The sequence below is a fragment of the Sus scrofa genome, chromosome 1 (genome assembly GCF_054392235.1).
Source record: "Sus scrofa isolate SSC_HxYL_T2T_F1_AM1 chromosome 1, Sscrofa_HxYL_maternal_Yorkshire_Landrace_v2.0, whole genome shotgun sequence".
NCBI lineage: Eukaryota > Metazoa > Chordata > Mammalia > Artiodactyla > Suidae > Sus > Sus scrofa.
This window is the reverse complement of record NC_139383.1, coordinates 52,180,357-52,196,330: the sequence shown is the minus strand read 5'-3', so window position 1 is coordinate 52,196,330 and position 15,974 is coordinate 52,180,357. Positions and strand designations below refer to the sequence as shown.

At 36.9% G+C, this 15,974-nt stretch overlaps 1 protein-coding gene across 50 annotated transcripts in view; it reads right to left on the bottom strand.

Annotated features, from left to right (window-relative positions):
- Window positions 1-15,974, bottom strand: part of RIMS1 (regulating synaptic membrane exocytosis 1) — a 462,151-nt gene that overhangs the window by 62,106 nt on the left and 384,071 nt on the right. For 49 of the 50 annotated variants that reach the window (XM_084959111.1, XM_021072879.2, XM_021072912.2 and 46 more), the window contains one exon: window positions 5,471-5,706. The exons of the other annotated variant lie outside the window; for it this stretch is intronic. In XM_084959111.1, the coding sequence (XP_084815237.1) occupies window positions 5,471-5,706 (236 nt within the window). The remainder of the gene's footprint in view (window positions 1-5,470; window positions 5,707-15,974) is intronic. 50 annotated transcript variants of the gene reach the window in all.

The window sequence follows — 15,974 nt, the reverse complement described above, 5'->3', positions numbered from 1 at the left end:
GACCAGTGAGTGAGGCCAGGGATCAAACCCACAACCTCATGGATACTAGGTGGGTTTGTAACCTGCTGAGCCACAACAGGAATGCCCAATAAATGATAATTTTATTAAATGGTTAGACTACAATCATCCACCGATTCTGCATGTGCTCTTATCCTGGGAAATTAAGACCCTTGACCAATTTGCCTTCCCACTTCCTTTGGTAATGTATATAAACGACACTAGTATGTTTAGTGTTCAGCTTTATGTTTTCTTATTTAATTCTTTGATTCTTGTTTATGTCACGTGTGAATGATTTCCTTCCACCATGGATGATATTTTTAATTTTAAAATACTCACTGTTCCTGGTATAGTACTGGAGATACAGGTATTCAACAACATAAGACTATGTAAATGAGGTAATTTCTAGCCATAAAACTGATGATACTTTTACATTTATAGGTGTTTGTTCAAAAAGCTTAAAGTCCTAATCATAATTTTTTTTGTGACCAAACATGGAGTGAAGTTATATACAAACACATGTATACATACAGGTATAACTAAAGAGTAAAGGGAGGAGTTCCTGTTGTGGTTGAGCAGGTTAACAACCTGACACAATGCCCATGAGGATGTAGGTTCGCCCCCTGGCCTCGTTCAGTGGGTTAAGGATGTGGTGTTGTTGTAAGCTGTGGTGTAGGTTGCAGATGAGGCTCGGATCTGGTGTGGCTGTGGCTGTGACGGAGGCCTCAGGTGCAGCTCTGATTCCATCCCTAGCCCAGGAACTTCCTCATGTGGGAAGAAGAAGAAAAAAAGGTGTACATGGGAAAAGCTCTAGACACATGGCTACGTACCATTCTTATGATACTTATTATCACAATTATCTTCACTTGCAGATAATTACAAGGGGGAATCAAGGGGTGATTTCTCAGAGATTTATAGGCCCTTCTCAAAAATGTCTTCATTCATAGTGAAGAGGATGGAATATCACATAGTTGGGATAGAAGGGCAGACCAAACTGTCCCAGGATACAGGCCGCGTAAGCCTGCGTAAGCCAAAACCTCCCTCATGTTCTAAAGCGTGGCGCCACTTTTACGCAGAGCTTCATTCGATTCAAAATACTCTTGAATCAGGAGCTTCTTCTCAAAATTCCCCTTTCCTTCAATACCTTACACCCTTCTCAATCTAATTCAGCTACTGTGTACTGTGTTCAGCTTTTGAGTTATGTACTTGATTGCTTGAAGGCATTGACCAGGAGTAGCATTTTTGGAAACTTTCCTGTTTATGTCACTCTACTAGTTAAAAAATATATTAAAAATTTATTCCTGCTTTCATTATGAATAAGTAGTGTGGTGAAGGTGATTTTTAAAATATTACTTATAGTTGAAATACTCTAGCAAATAATTATATATTTATATATAAAATAATTATATATATATAAACATATATAATATATATAATTATATACATATTATATATATAATTGAACAGCATAGTAAATATATTGAAGGGCACAAGAAAGAGCATAGTAAATTTTATACAGTTATATATTGCACATATGATTTGCTACAATATATATGTATATATAGTTTATGAATTTTTGAAATAAATTTTACTTGATTTTGAACAAAGAATCAAATACACTCCTTTGAGCAAACTTGTGATTATAAAAACAGAAAACCAATGTGCTTGAAATCTATTCTTCTAAAAAGAGCTGGTTGAACATTATTTCTAAATGCTTCATGCTTTCCTGATTAACCATCATCTGTTTGGTAGAAGAGACAGAATCTATAACCCAGGGTACATGCTGTGGATCCCAAAGACTCACTTCAAGAGAAGCCCTTAGTTAAAGTATTTTTCTTTACATTAAACATAACTAAAGGTTTTACATTAAACACAATATAATACATTCTACTCCACAGAATATCTAGCTTGTTTTAATACATAAGTAATCAGGGAGTTCCTGTTGTGGCTCAGTGGTAACGAACCCAACTAGTATCCGTTAGGATGCAGGTTTGATCCCTGGCCTCGCTCAGTGCGTTAAGGATCTGGCATTGTTGTGAGCTGCCATGAGCTATGGTGTAGTTTGCAATGATGCTTGGATCCTGCATTGCTGTGGTTGTGGTGTAGGCCAGCAGCTGCAGCTCTGATTTGACCTCTAGCTTGGGAACTTCCATATGCTGTGGGTGCACCCCCCCCATATATAAGTAATTGTTTTCTCCCTCCAAATCTTTGATTAATTGACATCATTAGAAAAATCTGTCTTAGATAAATGGGTAAAGAAGATGTCACACACACACACACACACACACACACACACACACACTCTCTCTAGAATACTACTCAGTCACAAAAAATGAAATAATGCCATTTGCAGCAACATGGATGGACCTAGATATTATCATACTAAGTGAAATTAGTCATATGGAGAAAGAAAGAACCATATGATATCACTTATATCTGGAATCCAAAATATGACACAAGTGAACTTATTTACAAAACAGAAACAGATTCAAAGATCTAGAGAACAGACTTGTGGTTGCCAAAGAGGATTGGAGGGAAGGATTGGCAGTTTAGGGTTAGCATATAAAAGCTATTTTATATAAAATGGATAAACAACAAGGTTCTACTGTATTCAATACCCAGTGATAAACCATATGGAAAAGGATTTGAAAAAGAATACACATGTCATTTTGCTATATATCTGAAACTAATACAATGCTATACATCAACTACACTTCAATAAAATACATGTTTAAAAAATCTGTCAATTATCCTTGCATTTAGAAGGCCCCCTGGAAAACCTCACCAGTCTGAGATTAATGGATTCATTTCATACTAAAGACATTTAAATCAACTATACTTAAAATTTGACAAATATCAAATAGTTTCTCTGGGACAATGGACCTGGGGAAGATAGAGTTTAGGGAAAATTTTAAAAACTAGAAAACTCTTCTAAGGGTTGTAGCTATAAAAACTGTGATATTACTGAAAGAAAGGGCCAGCGTTTCAGATACACGGAAATGCTACGCTTGTTTAAAGTAGGTCACCCAAGAGGCTTTCTTACAGGAAATTAAAATTAAGGTATTATTTCTCAGGTGAGGATAAACCTGGAAATACAGATTTGATGATACTATGCAGAAGCTGAGGCAATAAAATATAAGATTTCTCAGAATGAGAATTTCTGAATTTTGGCAACTCTTCACAGGAGGGAAAAATATGATCATTGATAAAGGGAAAGAAACCACTCACAGAAGAAGGGAGAGGGAGAAAAACCAGGTTGTGCACTGAATGAAGAAGAGTAATAACTGAGGTTTGTCTCTATGTGCCACTTGCTTTAGGAAGATCAAGGGGAGTGAGAACAGCTTATCAATAAAAGGTGCAATTATGATGTCGAAAGAGAAACAGGAAATCTTATACCTGGAAAGTTTAGAGGGGGATGTCTGCTCCACCCCACCCACAATACTGGTGAACTGAGCCCCAGAAAACCAGTTAAGAGTGCATTCCTGAGTCAGTATGGAAAGGAATCAGTTTGTTACCTGATGCATCATTTTTGCAACCTGACTTCTAAAAGTAGGGTATTGCATGGGAATTCTTAACAATGTAAGTTTTGGGAAGAGAGATATTATTTGAAATTCAGCAATGACTTAGCAGAATAAAATCAAAACTCATAAGGCAAAGGAGATGAGTGTTTCAATCATTTGAATCAATTTCCCACAAAGCTGTGCCTCAAGTATAATTCTTATATTTAATTACTGCTGTGTTTTATTCTAAGAAAACATACTTCTACTCAACCAATGGATGACAGAGAGGGAAGGAACGGTAGGGGGAAAACGAGAAAAGTCAGACTGGGGAAAGCTGGGAGAAGACGACAAGCCATCCCTGAACCTGCAAGAAACAGAATGTCTTAACACGACATCAAAGAAAATATCCATTTCATCCAAGTGATGAAGTATTTTGAAATCGGGTGATGAAAGCCTAGCCACACTCCACACTGGAAAGTATCATTTATTACATCAACACTACAAACAAAAAAGCACCACTGTCAAAAACAAAACAAGCAAAACGAAAAGTACCTTCCACTGTGAAGGAAGAAACCTGACCCCAAGGAAGACAAATGATTCTCTGAGATGCACAGATCATCTCAAATGGCAGAGAGAAGGCTCCACCACAGAGACACTGGCTAATGCAGGTCCCTTCTTACACTATGATTTTCAGAAAGACAAATCTCTGCTTGTTACATACCTGCATGCACTAGTTCAATTTATGAACAGTTCAAAATTTCCTACCTCTAATTTACTTGTCAATTTGTTTAAAATACATATGTTGCAGGATGACAGGTTAACTATAAAAAGGATTTATGAATGTTTTTTAGTATAAGTGATTTTTTCTTTTTAGGGCTGTACCTGCAGCATATAGAATTTCCCAGGCTAGGAGTTGACTTGGAGATGCAGCTGCCAGCCTACACCACAGCCACGGCAAATCAGGATCTGAGCCACATCCGAGCTGCATCTGCAAACTACATGGCAGCTCACAGCAACACCAGATCCTTAACCTACTGAGCAAGGCCAGGGACCGAATCCATATCCTAGTGAATACAAGCTGGGGTCATTGCCACTGAGCCACAAGGGGAACTCCAATATAAGTAAATTTTGTAACAAGGCTTTTGCTGTTTGACTCTGGCAGGAGAAACAGGTTCTGACAATTGAAATCAGTTCCATATTTCACTTACCTTCAGTTTTCCATAGTACTAAATTTAGGGAATGAGTTATATAATATGTATGATCAAATATTTTATAAGTTTAGGCAGTTGTTTGTATTTTATAACACACAAATAACCATTTTCCCTTCTGTGTTTGCTTTTTTCTATTTAGCTTGAGGTCACAAAGCTTTTAAGATTTATAAGCAGTAGAAATTATTGGAAACTCCAATTTGTTTTAAAACATTATTCTTTGCATGAAATCCACTGTCCCATTTTCCTAAAGTAAAAATAACTTCTGGGTTTTTACTTGAATAGAAAATACAACAATTACAGTTTAAATATTATATTCATACAGTACCTTGCAGGCTATATTTCAAGTTGCACAACTGACCTGCTTTTCTATAACAATACGGAGAAAGCCTAAATTAGAAGTAATTGTATTATGGAACATTTTGAAAAGGAGAATCCTGTTGCTTTTCTTACATTTCAGTCAATTTGGTTCTTTCACACTTCTTTGCATTTCCTTGCATATTTGCAAACATGGCTTTAATTTTTTTTCAACTTAAAGGAAAACATCTGACCAGTTTTGAGATTGACAAATGTTACCTTGTTAGACAGCCGTACAGAAAAAATAAATAAATAAACCCACACATGTGACAGGTTTCCAGAAACAGAGAAATAAAGTTTCTTTGCAAAGAAGAATCAATACACTGTTTAAACCCATCACAAGCCATAGCATGAAGATCAACTCCAACAAGAACTTGAGATGCGTTAAGTTGAATTCACTTCACTCACCTGTTTGGCTCAGCTGGGATGTGCTTCGGCTCCTTCGAGACACTATGGCAACCACTTTGGCACTCAGGCTGGACCTTCTCTTCTTTCCACCTGCTCCAACTGTACCCACAGCTGTGTCCGACTGACTGCCGTCATTATGCTCCAGAGTGTACATCTCTCCACTGACACTTGTGCTCTTGATGATGGCCCTTCCTGAAGTCCCCATCCGTCTGCCTTGCATTTTAGGGGTAAATGAACTATATTTACAAAGTAAAAACATATATGCATCCATAAATTATAGGTCAGCATAGTTGAAACTCTAAATCTAATTCATTTTGAAATAATCCAGGCAAATATTTAGGGGGGAAAGGCAGTTGCGTAGTAGTCCCACGGGTATGAATACTTGAGATCACACCACTATCCCCAAATATTGACTAGATTTGTCTTAAAACAACAGTGTTTTAACACAGAGTAATCCATAAACTTTTAAAAGACAGTAAAGAGAAATAGAGCCAATGCTATTGATGGGGGTAAGGTTACTGGCCAATGTTGTAAATAGTTATTAGTCTGTTAGTTTTAGAGAAAAGCCAAAATATTCAAATCAATAAGAAAAGTTCATAAGCATTCCCAAGGAAAAAAAAATACTGTTAAAATTTGATATTCTGAATTTGCTACAAGACAAAGTTTAAAAAATGAAAACACTGTTCTGGTCTCTCTTTGGAATTCCAACCAACAGGTATCTCTTTTGCTATTTGAGGCTTAAAAAGTCTAGAGCTTAGTTAGTTTTTGTTGCTAGTGAGGCAAAACCCCCTGTATTTCCCTACCTTCTCCTTCCTTGCAACCTCCACATGTTTTCTCTCATTTTCATCTTTCAGCTCCTCAAATTCACAGGCTCTGGGTCCAGACTTCCAGACCACCCCCCCCCATCCCCCTGCTTTTTTTGGTTCTTTACTGCAAAACTTACTTGTCTATGTTCTGCGATTACACTGGTTAATCTGAATAGATTACTGTACTTCTTTCCCAAGTGTTGAGAATTTCAGGTACCTTAGAAGGTCAATAGGAAAAAATCCCCTCTACTTGCCAAAGTAAATGTGTGTCTATGAGTTGGGGAGAAGTAAGGCAAGTGAGTGGGGAAGGGGCCAGGAATGGTAGGATCATCCAATCTTTATAACTGTGCTGCATATGCAACTATATCATCCATTTAGATAATCCCGTTTGGGTCCAATAAAGACCTGCCCTGCTATTGATGGGGCTCTGAAATGACCCTCTTGATTTTATGTTTCCTCAAAATATTTGAAAGAATTGGCTTCCATGACTTTTACCATCTTTTTGCTTTTTGTCTTTTAGTTCCTCACCTGTGGCATATGGAAGTTCCCAGGCTAGGGGTCAAATTGGAGCTGCAGTCACTAGGCTACACCACAGCCACAGCAACATGGGATCCAAGCTGCGTCTGCGACCTACACCACAGCTCATGGCAATGCCAGATCCCCCACCCACTGAACGAGGCCAGGAATCGAACCTGCATCTTCATGGATGCTGGTCAGATTCGTTTCCGCTGAGCCACAAGAGAAACTCCCTTTTACCACCATCTTGATTTTCTATTTCTTGTTTTGAAATATAAAATACATTATCCAATATAGCTTCTTTACTCAGTGATGACATTTCATAGGCAAGTCGGAATAAACCCTATTAAGATTAGAAATGATAAAACACTAAGTCTTGGGATCACGCTACACGTTTGTGGTCACATCCCTCTGAACGAGTATTTCGGTAGAAAGGGAAATAAATTTGCATGGCACGGAGGGCAAGATCATGGAGGGCTCAGAAGTCATGGAAAAGAAACAGGTCTGTTTGGACCTTAGGATCCTTTTAGGGACAGTGAACCAAACTGAGACCTCTATTTGAAAGGAATAATTTGGAATTTTTAATCCCTAGCTGCATTTCTTGAACTGGTCCACATCAACATTCATCTCATAATAATATGGTACTCATACTCTTTCAAGTTATTCTAATCATCTTTTAATTAACTGAAAAGTTTTTAAAGCCATTTGCAAATCTGTTAACTTTGCTATGCATTTTATGCAGTCTCTTTTTCCAAACATTAATGATGACAGTTTTACACATACGACCAATTCAACACTGATTCCTATGGGATTTATATTCTCAATTCTAGTAGACTTTCTTCCCAGACAAACATTATGGTCAATTTCTTTTGTGTCCTCAGCCATCTGTCTAAATGCATTTTCAAACTCTGCCACCTTCCTTAAGACTTCTCCTAGTACCTGCTTTTCCCACTATTTCACTTGCAGAATTCTGCGGAAAGATACACACAAATGTCAGGATTTTGTCAGTTTAACCATCATAATATTCATCTTCAATCAAATACCTGCGACTGAAAAATCCGTAGTTTTTCCTCTCTCATCCACCTCTTTAGCACACTCCCACAGTGGCTACTGAAAACCTTTCTTCTGATGACTTTATTTTTACCTTTATAATAAAGTATGGATAAACTAACCTGTACTTTTCTCCTCCATTATTTTCATGAAAATGGAATCACCTCACAACTCTCAACTTGTACTTGAAAAATCATTCTAAAAAAAATACTATCCTGAAATTTTAGACAGTGTTGTTTAGTTTATAGAGAAATTTAAAAGAACAGGAAAATGTTTTGTATAATAGTTGTATTGTGAACATGTATTCAAGATGAGCAAGGGCAATTCACAAATTTTTTTCATGAATATTTAACGACAGCAATGAAACATTCTACAATGCCAACAAAGAAAATTTCTTTTGTCTTTTTTTTTTTTTTTTTTTTTTGCTTTTTTATTTAAGGCCGCTCCCATGGCACATGGAGGTTCCCAGGCTAGAACTGGAGCTGTGCCAGAGCCACAGCAACGTGGCATCTGAGCCGCGTCTGCAACCTACACCACAGCTCACGGCAATGCTGAATCCTTAATCCACTGAGCAAGGCCAGGGATCAAACCTGCAACCTCATGGTTCCTAGTCAGATTCATTAACCACTGAGTCACAATGGGAACTCCCCCCAACAAAGAAAATTTCTGAAAAAAATTTACAGGAAATGACTACCATTTGGGGAAGTGAATTAAGAAGTCATGTTCAAAGTAATTTTGTGAACAAGTAAGATATGATTCCCCCCCAATAAAATAGTTTGCCTAGAAGCTCAAAAGCATTCTTACATGGTCTGAGGACAACACACCACTTCCTGAAGAATCTGGAATGTTTAAGAAAAAGCATCTGGGCATTCTCAATTCTGTTACCTAACTGAGAGGAGAGGTTTGGCGGGGTGTCTAATCAGCCAGATTGATCAAATTGATGTGAAGTTCATAGTCTTAGCACAAATATGCTTTCTACTCTATTTCTTAGCTATTTATTTATTATTTATTTTTAGGGCCATACCCGTGGCATACGGAAGTTCCCAGGCTTGGGGCTGACATGGAGCTGTAGCTGCCAGCCTACACCACAGTCACAGCAACACTGGATCCAAGCCCTGTCTTCAACCTACACCACAGCTCATGACATCAGATCCTTAACTCAATGAACAAGGCCAGGGATGGAACCCGACTCCTCATGGATACCAGTCTGGTTCGTTACCACTGAGCCACAACAGGAACTCCTTTTAGCCCTTTATTTGTTCTGGTTCCGTTGCCTGGAAGACAACTCCTATCAGCCAGGTGGGCCTGAATCCTTCAGGATGCACTGTAGGGCTTTCTACCTTATAAAACTTTTTGGAATCTCTGTAGACTCCTGACTGCTGCTGTAGCAGGGAGGGATGAACCTTACTCCATATTATACTTTTCTTTTACTTTAATTACAATTGTGTTCTATTGCTTTTGCTTCTATTTAAAAATGTTGCCTATGGCCTGTAATATACAGGATAGCCCATTCTAAAGGCTCTGACTTTTAAATGTGTAACACCATTTGATTTACATAGCCATAAAAAAGTTGCAGAACAAAGAATGACATTTGTCTTTTTGGAAGTTTACAGGAACACAGGACAGATGCCAGAACAAAGGATTCCAGCATCAAGAAGTTTGCAACAACTAACTATGCCCCTCCCTCACCCAATCTTTAAAATGCTTTGCTGAAATCCTTCAAGGACTTTGGGATTTTTGAGCAAGAGCCACCTATTCTCCTCACATGGCCCTGCAATAAACTGTGATCTGCTCCAAACCCCAATGTTTTGGTTTGTTTGGCCTCAGTGTTCCTCCCGCACTTAAGGTACACAAACTTGTGTTTGGTAACACTGTCTACCAGCCCTTTGTTTTATATTTTGTAACAGTTATGCTAAGATTCTGATGTCAGAACACACCTTATATGCATCACTAATTCTGCTGCAGCATGCCTCCCATTGCTGAGTGAACTGATGAAGTTAAAAAAGTGATCTCTTACTATACAGATAGATGGACATAACCCACCTTTAAAGATCAAACAAAACAAAAAACCTACCTTTCTTCTTTGATACCCTCTCCCAGCTACTGACATTTTTGCTGAAAAATCTCAGGTGTTTGTCCTCTCTCCCTAGTCTCTCTTCTGGACTAAACAGAATCAAGCTTTGTCTCAACCCCTTCACCCAAATTTCCTTTTCCTTTCATCAAAGTCACCAACAACTCCAGAGAACAAAATCCTATCATTTCTCAGATCTTATCCTTTTGGCCTCTCGCTGCCGTCACCTATTTGACACAAAGCATTTGATTCTTTTGATCTCGAAACACTTTATTCTCATATATTTTTACCCTCTAGTGACTCCCTGGGAGGCCGGGTCTTCTCTTTCATCAGTGAACACTGGAGTCCAACACACCCTCCCTCTATACCCAACATGAGAACAACTCCCTAGATGTCTCATCTGGTCCAAGCTTTACACCTCTGTGCCACGGATTCCCACTGTTTTCCACCACCTTGTCTCAGCCCTTAACTCTGGATTTATGTGCCTAGATGTTAACTGACATGCCTGCTGGAGTTTGTCTGATAAGACTCTCAAAAATGTGTTCAACACAGCTGTTCCCTCTCTGATTTTCCATATCACATTAAAGATACCCTCGAGTTCCCTTCATGGCTCAGCAGTTAATGAACCGGACCAGGATCCATGAGGATTTGATCCCTGGCCTCGCTAAGTGGGTTAAGAATCTGGCATTGCCGTGAGCTGTGGTGTAGGTCACAGACATGGCTCGGATCCCATGTTGCTGTGGCTGTGGTGTAGGTTGGCAGCTGCAGCTCCCATTCAACCCCTAGCCTGGGAACTTCCATATGCCGTGAGTGTGGCCCTAAAAAGAAAAAAAATACCCAATTACTCAGAATAATAACTACCTCTTTTCTGTTAATAAAAATATCTAAACCTGGAACTTAGAGTAAAAATAATAATAATAAAGTTGCCTTACCTGTTAATGCTCTGCTTGAGGATTATCTAACAAGTTCCCTAAGGGCCTAAGGGCATGTGACTCTCTAGGGGAATGTAATACTTCTTGACTCTACTATATATTCTAATAATAATTATGGTAAACATTTTACAACACTGTAAAAGTTAGATGTGAACTTGAAGAGAACTGATAAGGAGTCAATGACTACTATTCAGTAGTGAAGATAATCCCAAAGGTTAATGTTTTATTGCCCTAAAGAACGTCATCCAGTTTTGAATCAAACTGAATAATCTTTAGCTTCCTTTTTTCCATCAATGAATACACACACACACACACACACACACACGCACGCACACGCGCGCCTAAAGGTATGACATCTTAATATTACCAGTTTGTCATCCTCTTGGTTTTCTCACTAATGAGTTAAAACTTTGACATCTGCTATCTATTTTTTTCTTATAATTGTTTTAATTTTGAGAATTATATTTTCAGAGTGTTGGAGGTCCCATCAAGATGCCCAGATGGACTCCTGCTGGAGCTCTGAGCAAGACATTTCATAAACACTCTAAGCCCTAAGATTTCTTTTCCTAGCTCCTGGATTTAATATCAAGTGGCCAGAGAACACTACTTTCAGTGCCTCTTTTTCTGTTTCAGACTCTGGTTTTGTTTTGTTTGCTGCTGCTTCTGGCTCTGGGTGATTTTGGCTCTTATTCTGCTTTGTTTGTGATACATAACAGCATTCCTTGCTACTGGCAACAACGATAGGGAATCTGTCTATAGATAAAATCTGTTGAATGGCAGACATCAGGGATATATTGAGAACTGGGTGGCAGATGACAGAAAATCTGGTTTGTTTGTCTTTTTGCAAGTCTGTTTGTTTGGACGCTACTGAAAGTTCACATCATTCCAGAAAAATGCCTTGTGCATGCTTAAGAATGGCTCTTTAAATTGTGGGGTTGGGTTTCTATGCCAATTTCTATCCATGTCAAAGTGGTGAAGCTGAAATTGATAGTTCTCTTTGTATGTTTCAAAGAGAGTCTTTTTGGTTGGTGATAAAAAAAATCTCTTACTTTCTGAACACCCTAGGGATAGTGGTCTGGGCAGGCAGATATTAATTTAATAGTGCTCCTATTCTGATTGATCTATATAGACAAATAAGTACTTACACAATTCTCATACAGTTAAACTAAAATTTCCAGAGAAGAAAGAAACTGAACTTCTAGTACTTTAAATACACTTGTCTTTCAACAAAAATCTATTGCCAAGAAATTGCTAACTCAAAGGAATTTTGACATAAAAAAATCTAAATCCACAATTAAAGTGAATCCTTTGAGATACCAAACTAGTTTGATATCTGGCTTAAAAACAGCCCCATGAAAACCACAATGAGTGGCACCTTGCATGTATAAGATAGCTTTAGTAAAAAGTGACAATAACAAGTGCTGAGGAGAATCTGGAGACACTGGAACCTTCACACTCTGCTGGTGGGAAAGTAAAATGATGTAGTCACTTTGGAAGCAGTTGGCAATTTAGTTAAAACACATAGTTAAATTAAACTTAGAGGTACCATACTACGCAGTCTTCCATTCCTGGGTACATACTCAAAAAAACCTGAAAACACGTATCCTTATAAACACTGAAATATGAATGTTCAGATCAGCATTATTCCTAACAGTAAAAAAAGGAAACAAATACATCAGCTGAGGCATGGAAACAAAATGTAGTTTGTCTATACAATGGAATATTATCAACCATAAAGAGAAATGAGGCACTGACTCATGTTACAAACATGGATCAAGTTGAAAACATTATTCTACACAAAAGAAGCTGGATACAAAAGGCGACATAATGTATGATTCCATTTAAATAAAATGTCCACTAGTCAAGCCAGAGACAAATGTAGATAAGTGGTCACCAGAGGGGAGCACGGGGGAGTGAGCTGTGATGCTAAGGCATAAGAGTTTCTTTTGGGGAGTGATAAAAATGTTCTCAATCTAGACGATGGTAATGGCTGCACAACTAATTGTGAATATGCTAAAAACCACTGAATTGTACAAGTGAACAGAGTGAATTTTTTGGTATGTGAATTAGATCTCAAATAAAAAAAAACTGCTTTATAAAAAAAACTGCTTTACATCTTCTTCCAGATTTTATTAGTGTGCTATATAAGACACGTGCAAAATTTTATTTTATTATTTAAGATTTAGATTGGATTTCTCCTGAACAGACTAATTAATCTGGAATCCCTATACTTCCTATATTGATTTACTTATTAGATAAGCTAACACTTCTTCCAGTAACATTTAAGATTGTAAAAATGCAAAGTTATGTAATACCTAAATTAGACTATTATTCTGAAAAAACTCTGCTATCAATGGCTGTTCAGTTGGTTGGAGTGTCAGCTTAAACATAACCCAAGTGATTCACTAGTTGTACAGTAGCTTTACCTTTGGATGATGTAAAGGCTTCTTCATTTTTGTAACATTATGGGATACTATGGGTGTGGGACACTGTATTTTTATTTATTTATTATTTTTAATTGAAGTATAGTTGATTTACAATTTTTAGGTATGCATCAAAGTAATTCAGTTACATATTCTTTTTCATTATAGGTTATTATAGATATTGAAAATAGTTCCTCATGCTATACAGTAGATCCTTATTGGTTATCTATTTTATATATAGTAGTGTGTATCTGTTAATCCCAATTTCCTAATTTATCCCTCTCCCCCTTTCCTCTTTGGTACCCATAAGTTTGTTTCCTATGACTATGGATCTAGTTCTGTTTTGAAAGGAAGTTCATTTTTATCAATTTGTTAGATTCCACAGATAAGTGATATCATATGAAATTTGTCTTACTTCACTTAGTATGATAATCTGTAGGTCTATCCATGTAGCTGCAAATGAATTACTTCATTCTTTCCATGGCTGAGTAATATTCCATTGTATGTATGTACCACATCTTCTTTATCCATTTATCTATCGATGGGCATTCAGGTTGCTCCCATGTCTTGGCTACTGTAAATAGCTGGTGTGCATATATGTCGGCCATCTATATGTCTTCTTTGGAGAAATGTCTATTTAGGTCTTCTACCCATTTTTTGATTGTGTTGTTTGTAGGACATTTATTATGTGTTCTGTGTAACTTGCTAGGCTGCTAAATTGCTTGCATATGAAAGACAGCCTGTTATGCTCAATTATATACCTCCAAGTTTTCTCTATGAAATCAAAGCTTTGGTTAAAAATGTAATTAATATGGATATGATTAAAGTAGAAACAAAAGTGATGAAAATATATGACATATTCAAGGTAATAGATGTGTTTTGATTTGTCAAAAGTAAAGAAGGAAATTATTTCTTAGAATAAAATACCTGGGCTATGAATGAGGATAGTAAAAGACAGAACTTGGATGAATATATTAAATTGTATAAGGTTTGAAGAAAAGTGAATTAGTTAACCTGATTTATTGTAGTTGTAAACAGTAAGTCTGAAGAGCAAAAAAATAAATAAAACTCTAACTGGCTCTACGTGATGGAAATATTCACAGTATAATAAAGAAGGTCTATGAGTCTTTACTGACAAAATATTACATTAATGCTAGATTAGAATTTGCTTTTCTTTTAGAATAACTAATTGATATTAAATAATCAGTTGAGAACAGATTTCATTTAATAGGAATGGCAAGCTCACTATTAATGGACAAGAGTTGTACTGCATAGGTAGACCCAATACTATAAAGCCTGCATAGGAAAGTGGTCTAGTATTTGCTTCATGGCTTATAGGATCCTGGAAATATAGGTAATAAAAAGGTTATATCCTTAACTTTAGCATAACTTGGGAGCTCTCATACTGATAGCTACTGCAAATAAAGCCTGGAGGTGATGTTGCTTTGGCCCCCGTTATAAAATACACATATGAATTGGTGTGATTAAACTCACCACAAAATGGCAAAGGTGGAAAGATAATCTGTATACATTTAATCAAATCAAAGATGCTATAAATATTAAGATATATCATTATGTTATTTAAATTTTAAGAAAGAAAAATGCTGCTAATTAAACTATGATACACCCTCAATTGTAAACTACATAAGGATTTCATATATGTTTAAGTACAGAACAGCATGCATTGCAGAATCAATGAAATCATAGTAATAGATAATTTAGGAACTCATTTAAAACAAGAATTTTTGAAAAGATTGATAAAATAAAATTGAAATATCATGAACTCACTTTCCCTAAAACAGACAAAAAAGATGTTTTACTATATACAGACACAAAAGGTATCAATCACATAAGCAATCAAATCTGTACTTTTAATTGTCATAGTTTGGTTCATTATTCTAATGTAAGGTGGCTGGAACAAAATTTTGGAATGAAATTAAAAAATATGAGCCTGAAATATCTTCTCATTTTCAGAAAGTAAGGATGCTTTCAGGAAAGGCATATGAAGTACTATGAAAAGATGATGCTCACTCTTAAATTAATGACAAATTTAGTTTAAAAACCATTATAATCCATTTCTAATACCTTCAACACACCAAAAGGACCTAGAGGTCTACCATGACTCCACAGTAAGCCTAAAGGGTCAAGTAATTTAGCATATGTTAAAAGATGACTGTAATAAACACAAATTCACAATACTGTTCACAAACATACTAAAAGTCAACCCAAATTATAGGAGTCCTACACTTTTATTTTTCTTTTTGGACATGCCTGCAGCAGGTTCTCTGGTCAGGATTCAAACACGAGCCACGGCAGGGGAAAACGCTGGATCCTTACCCCTCAGAGCCACAAGGGAATTTCGAGTCCTACACTTGAGTTTGGATCAATACATGAGTTACTTTCACAAATGGTGAATAGAAAAGTACCTTGCTAATCACAAGGCCACCCTCAGACATCTGACTTATAACTTCCAGGAGTTAATATTCAGGGCCTGGTGACTGGTAACCAAGATGGCATCTATAACTCCTAAATGCATCCAGTGGACCTATTTTCAGAGCAGGCATCAGTTAGAGCGAGGGATGTACTCAAGTTAGATCACTATTTATATTCAATCCCTTCAAATAGGCCAGACCTTCACAAGTACCTGCCTTGTGTCATTTTTACTGAATTTCACTCACACACCAATGTATATTTATCTATGAAGCT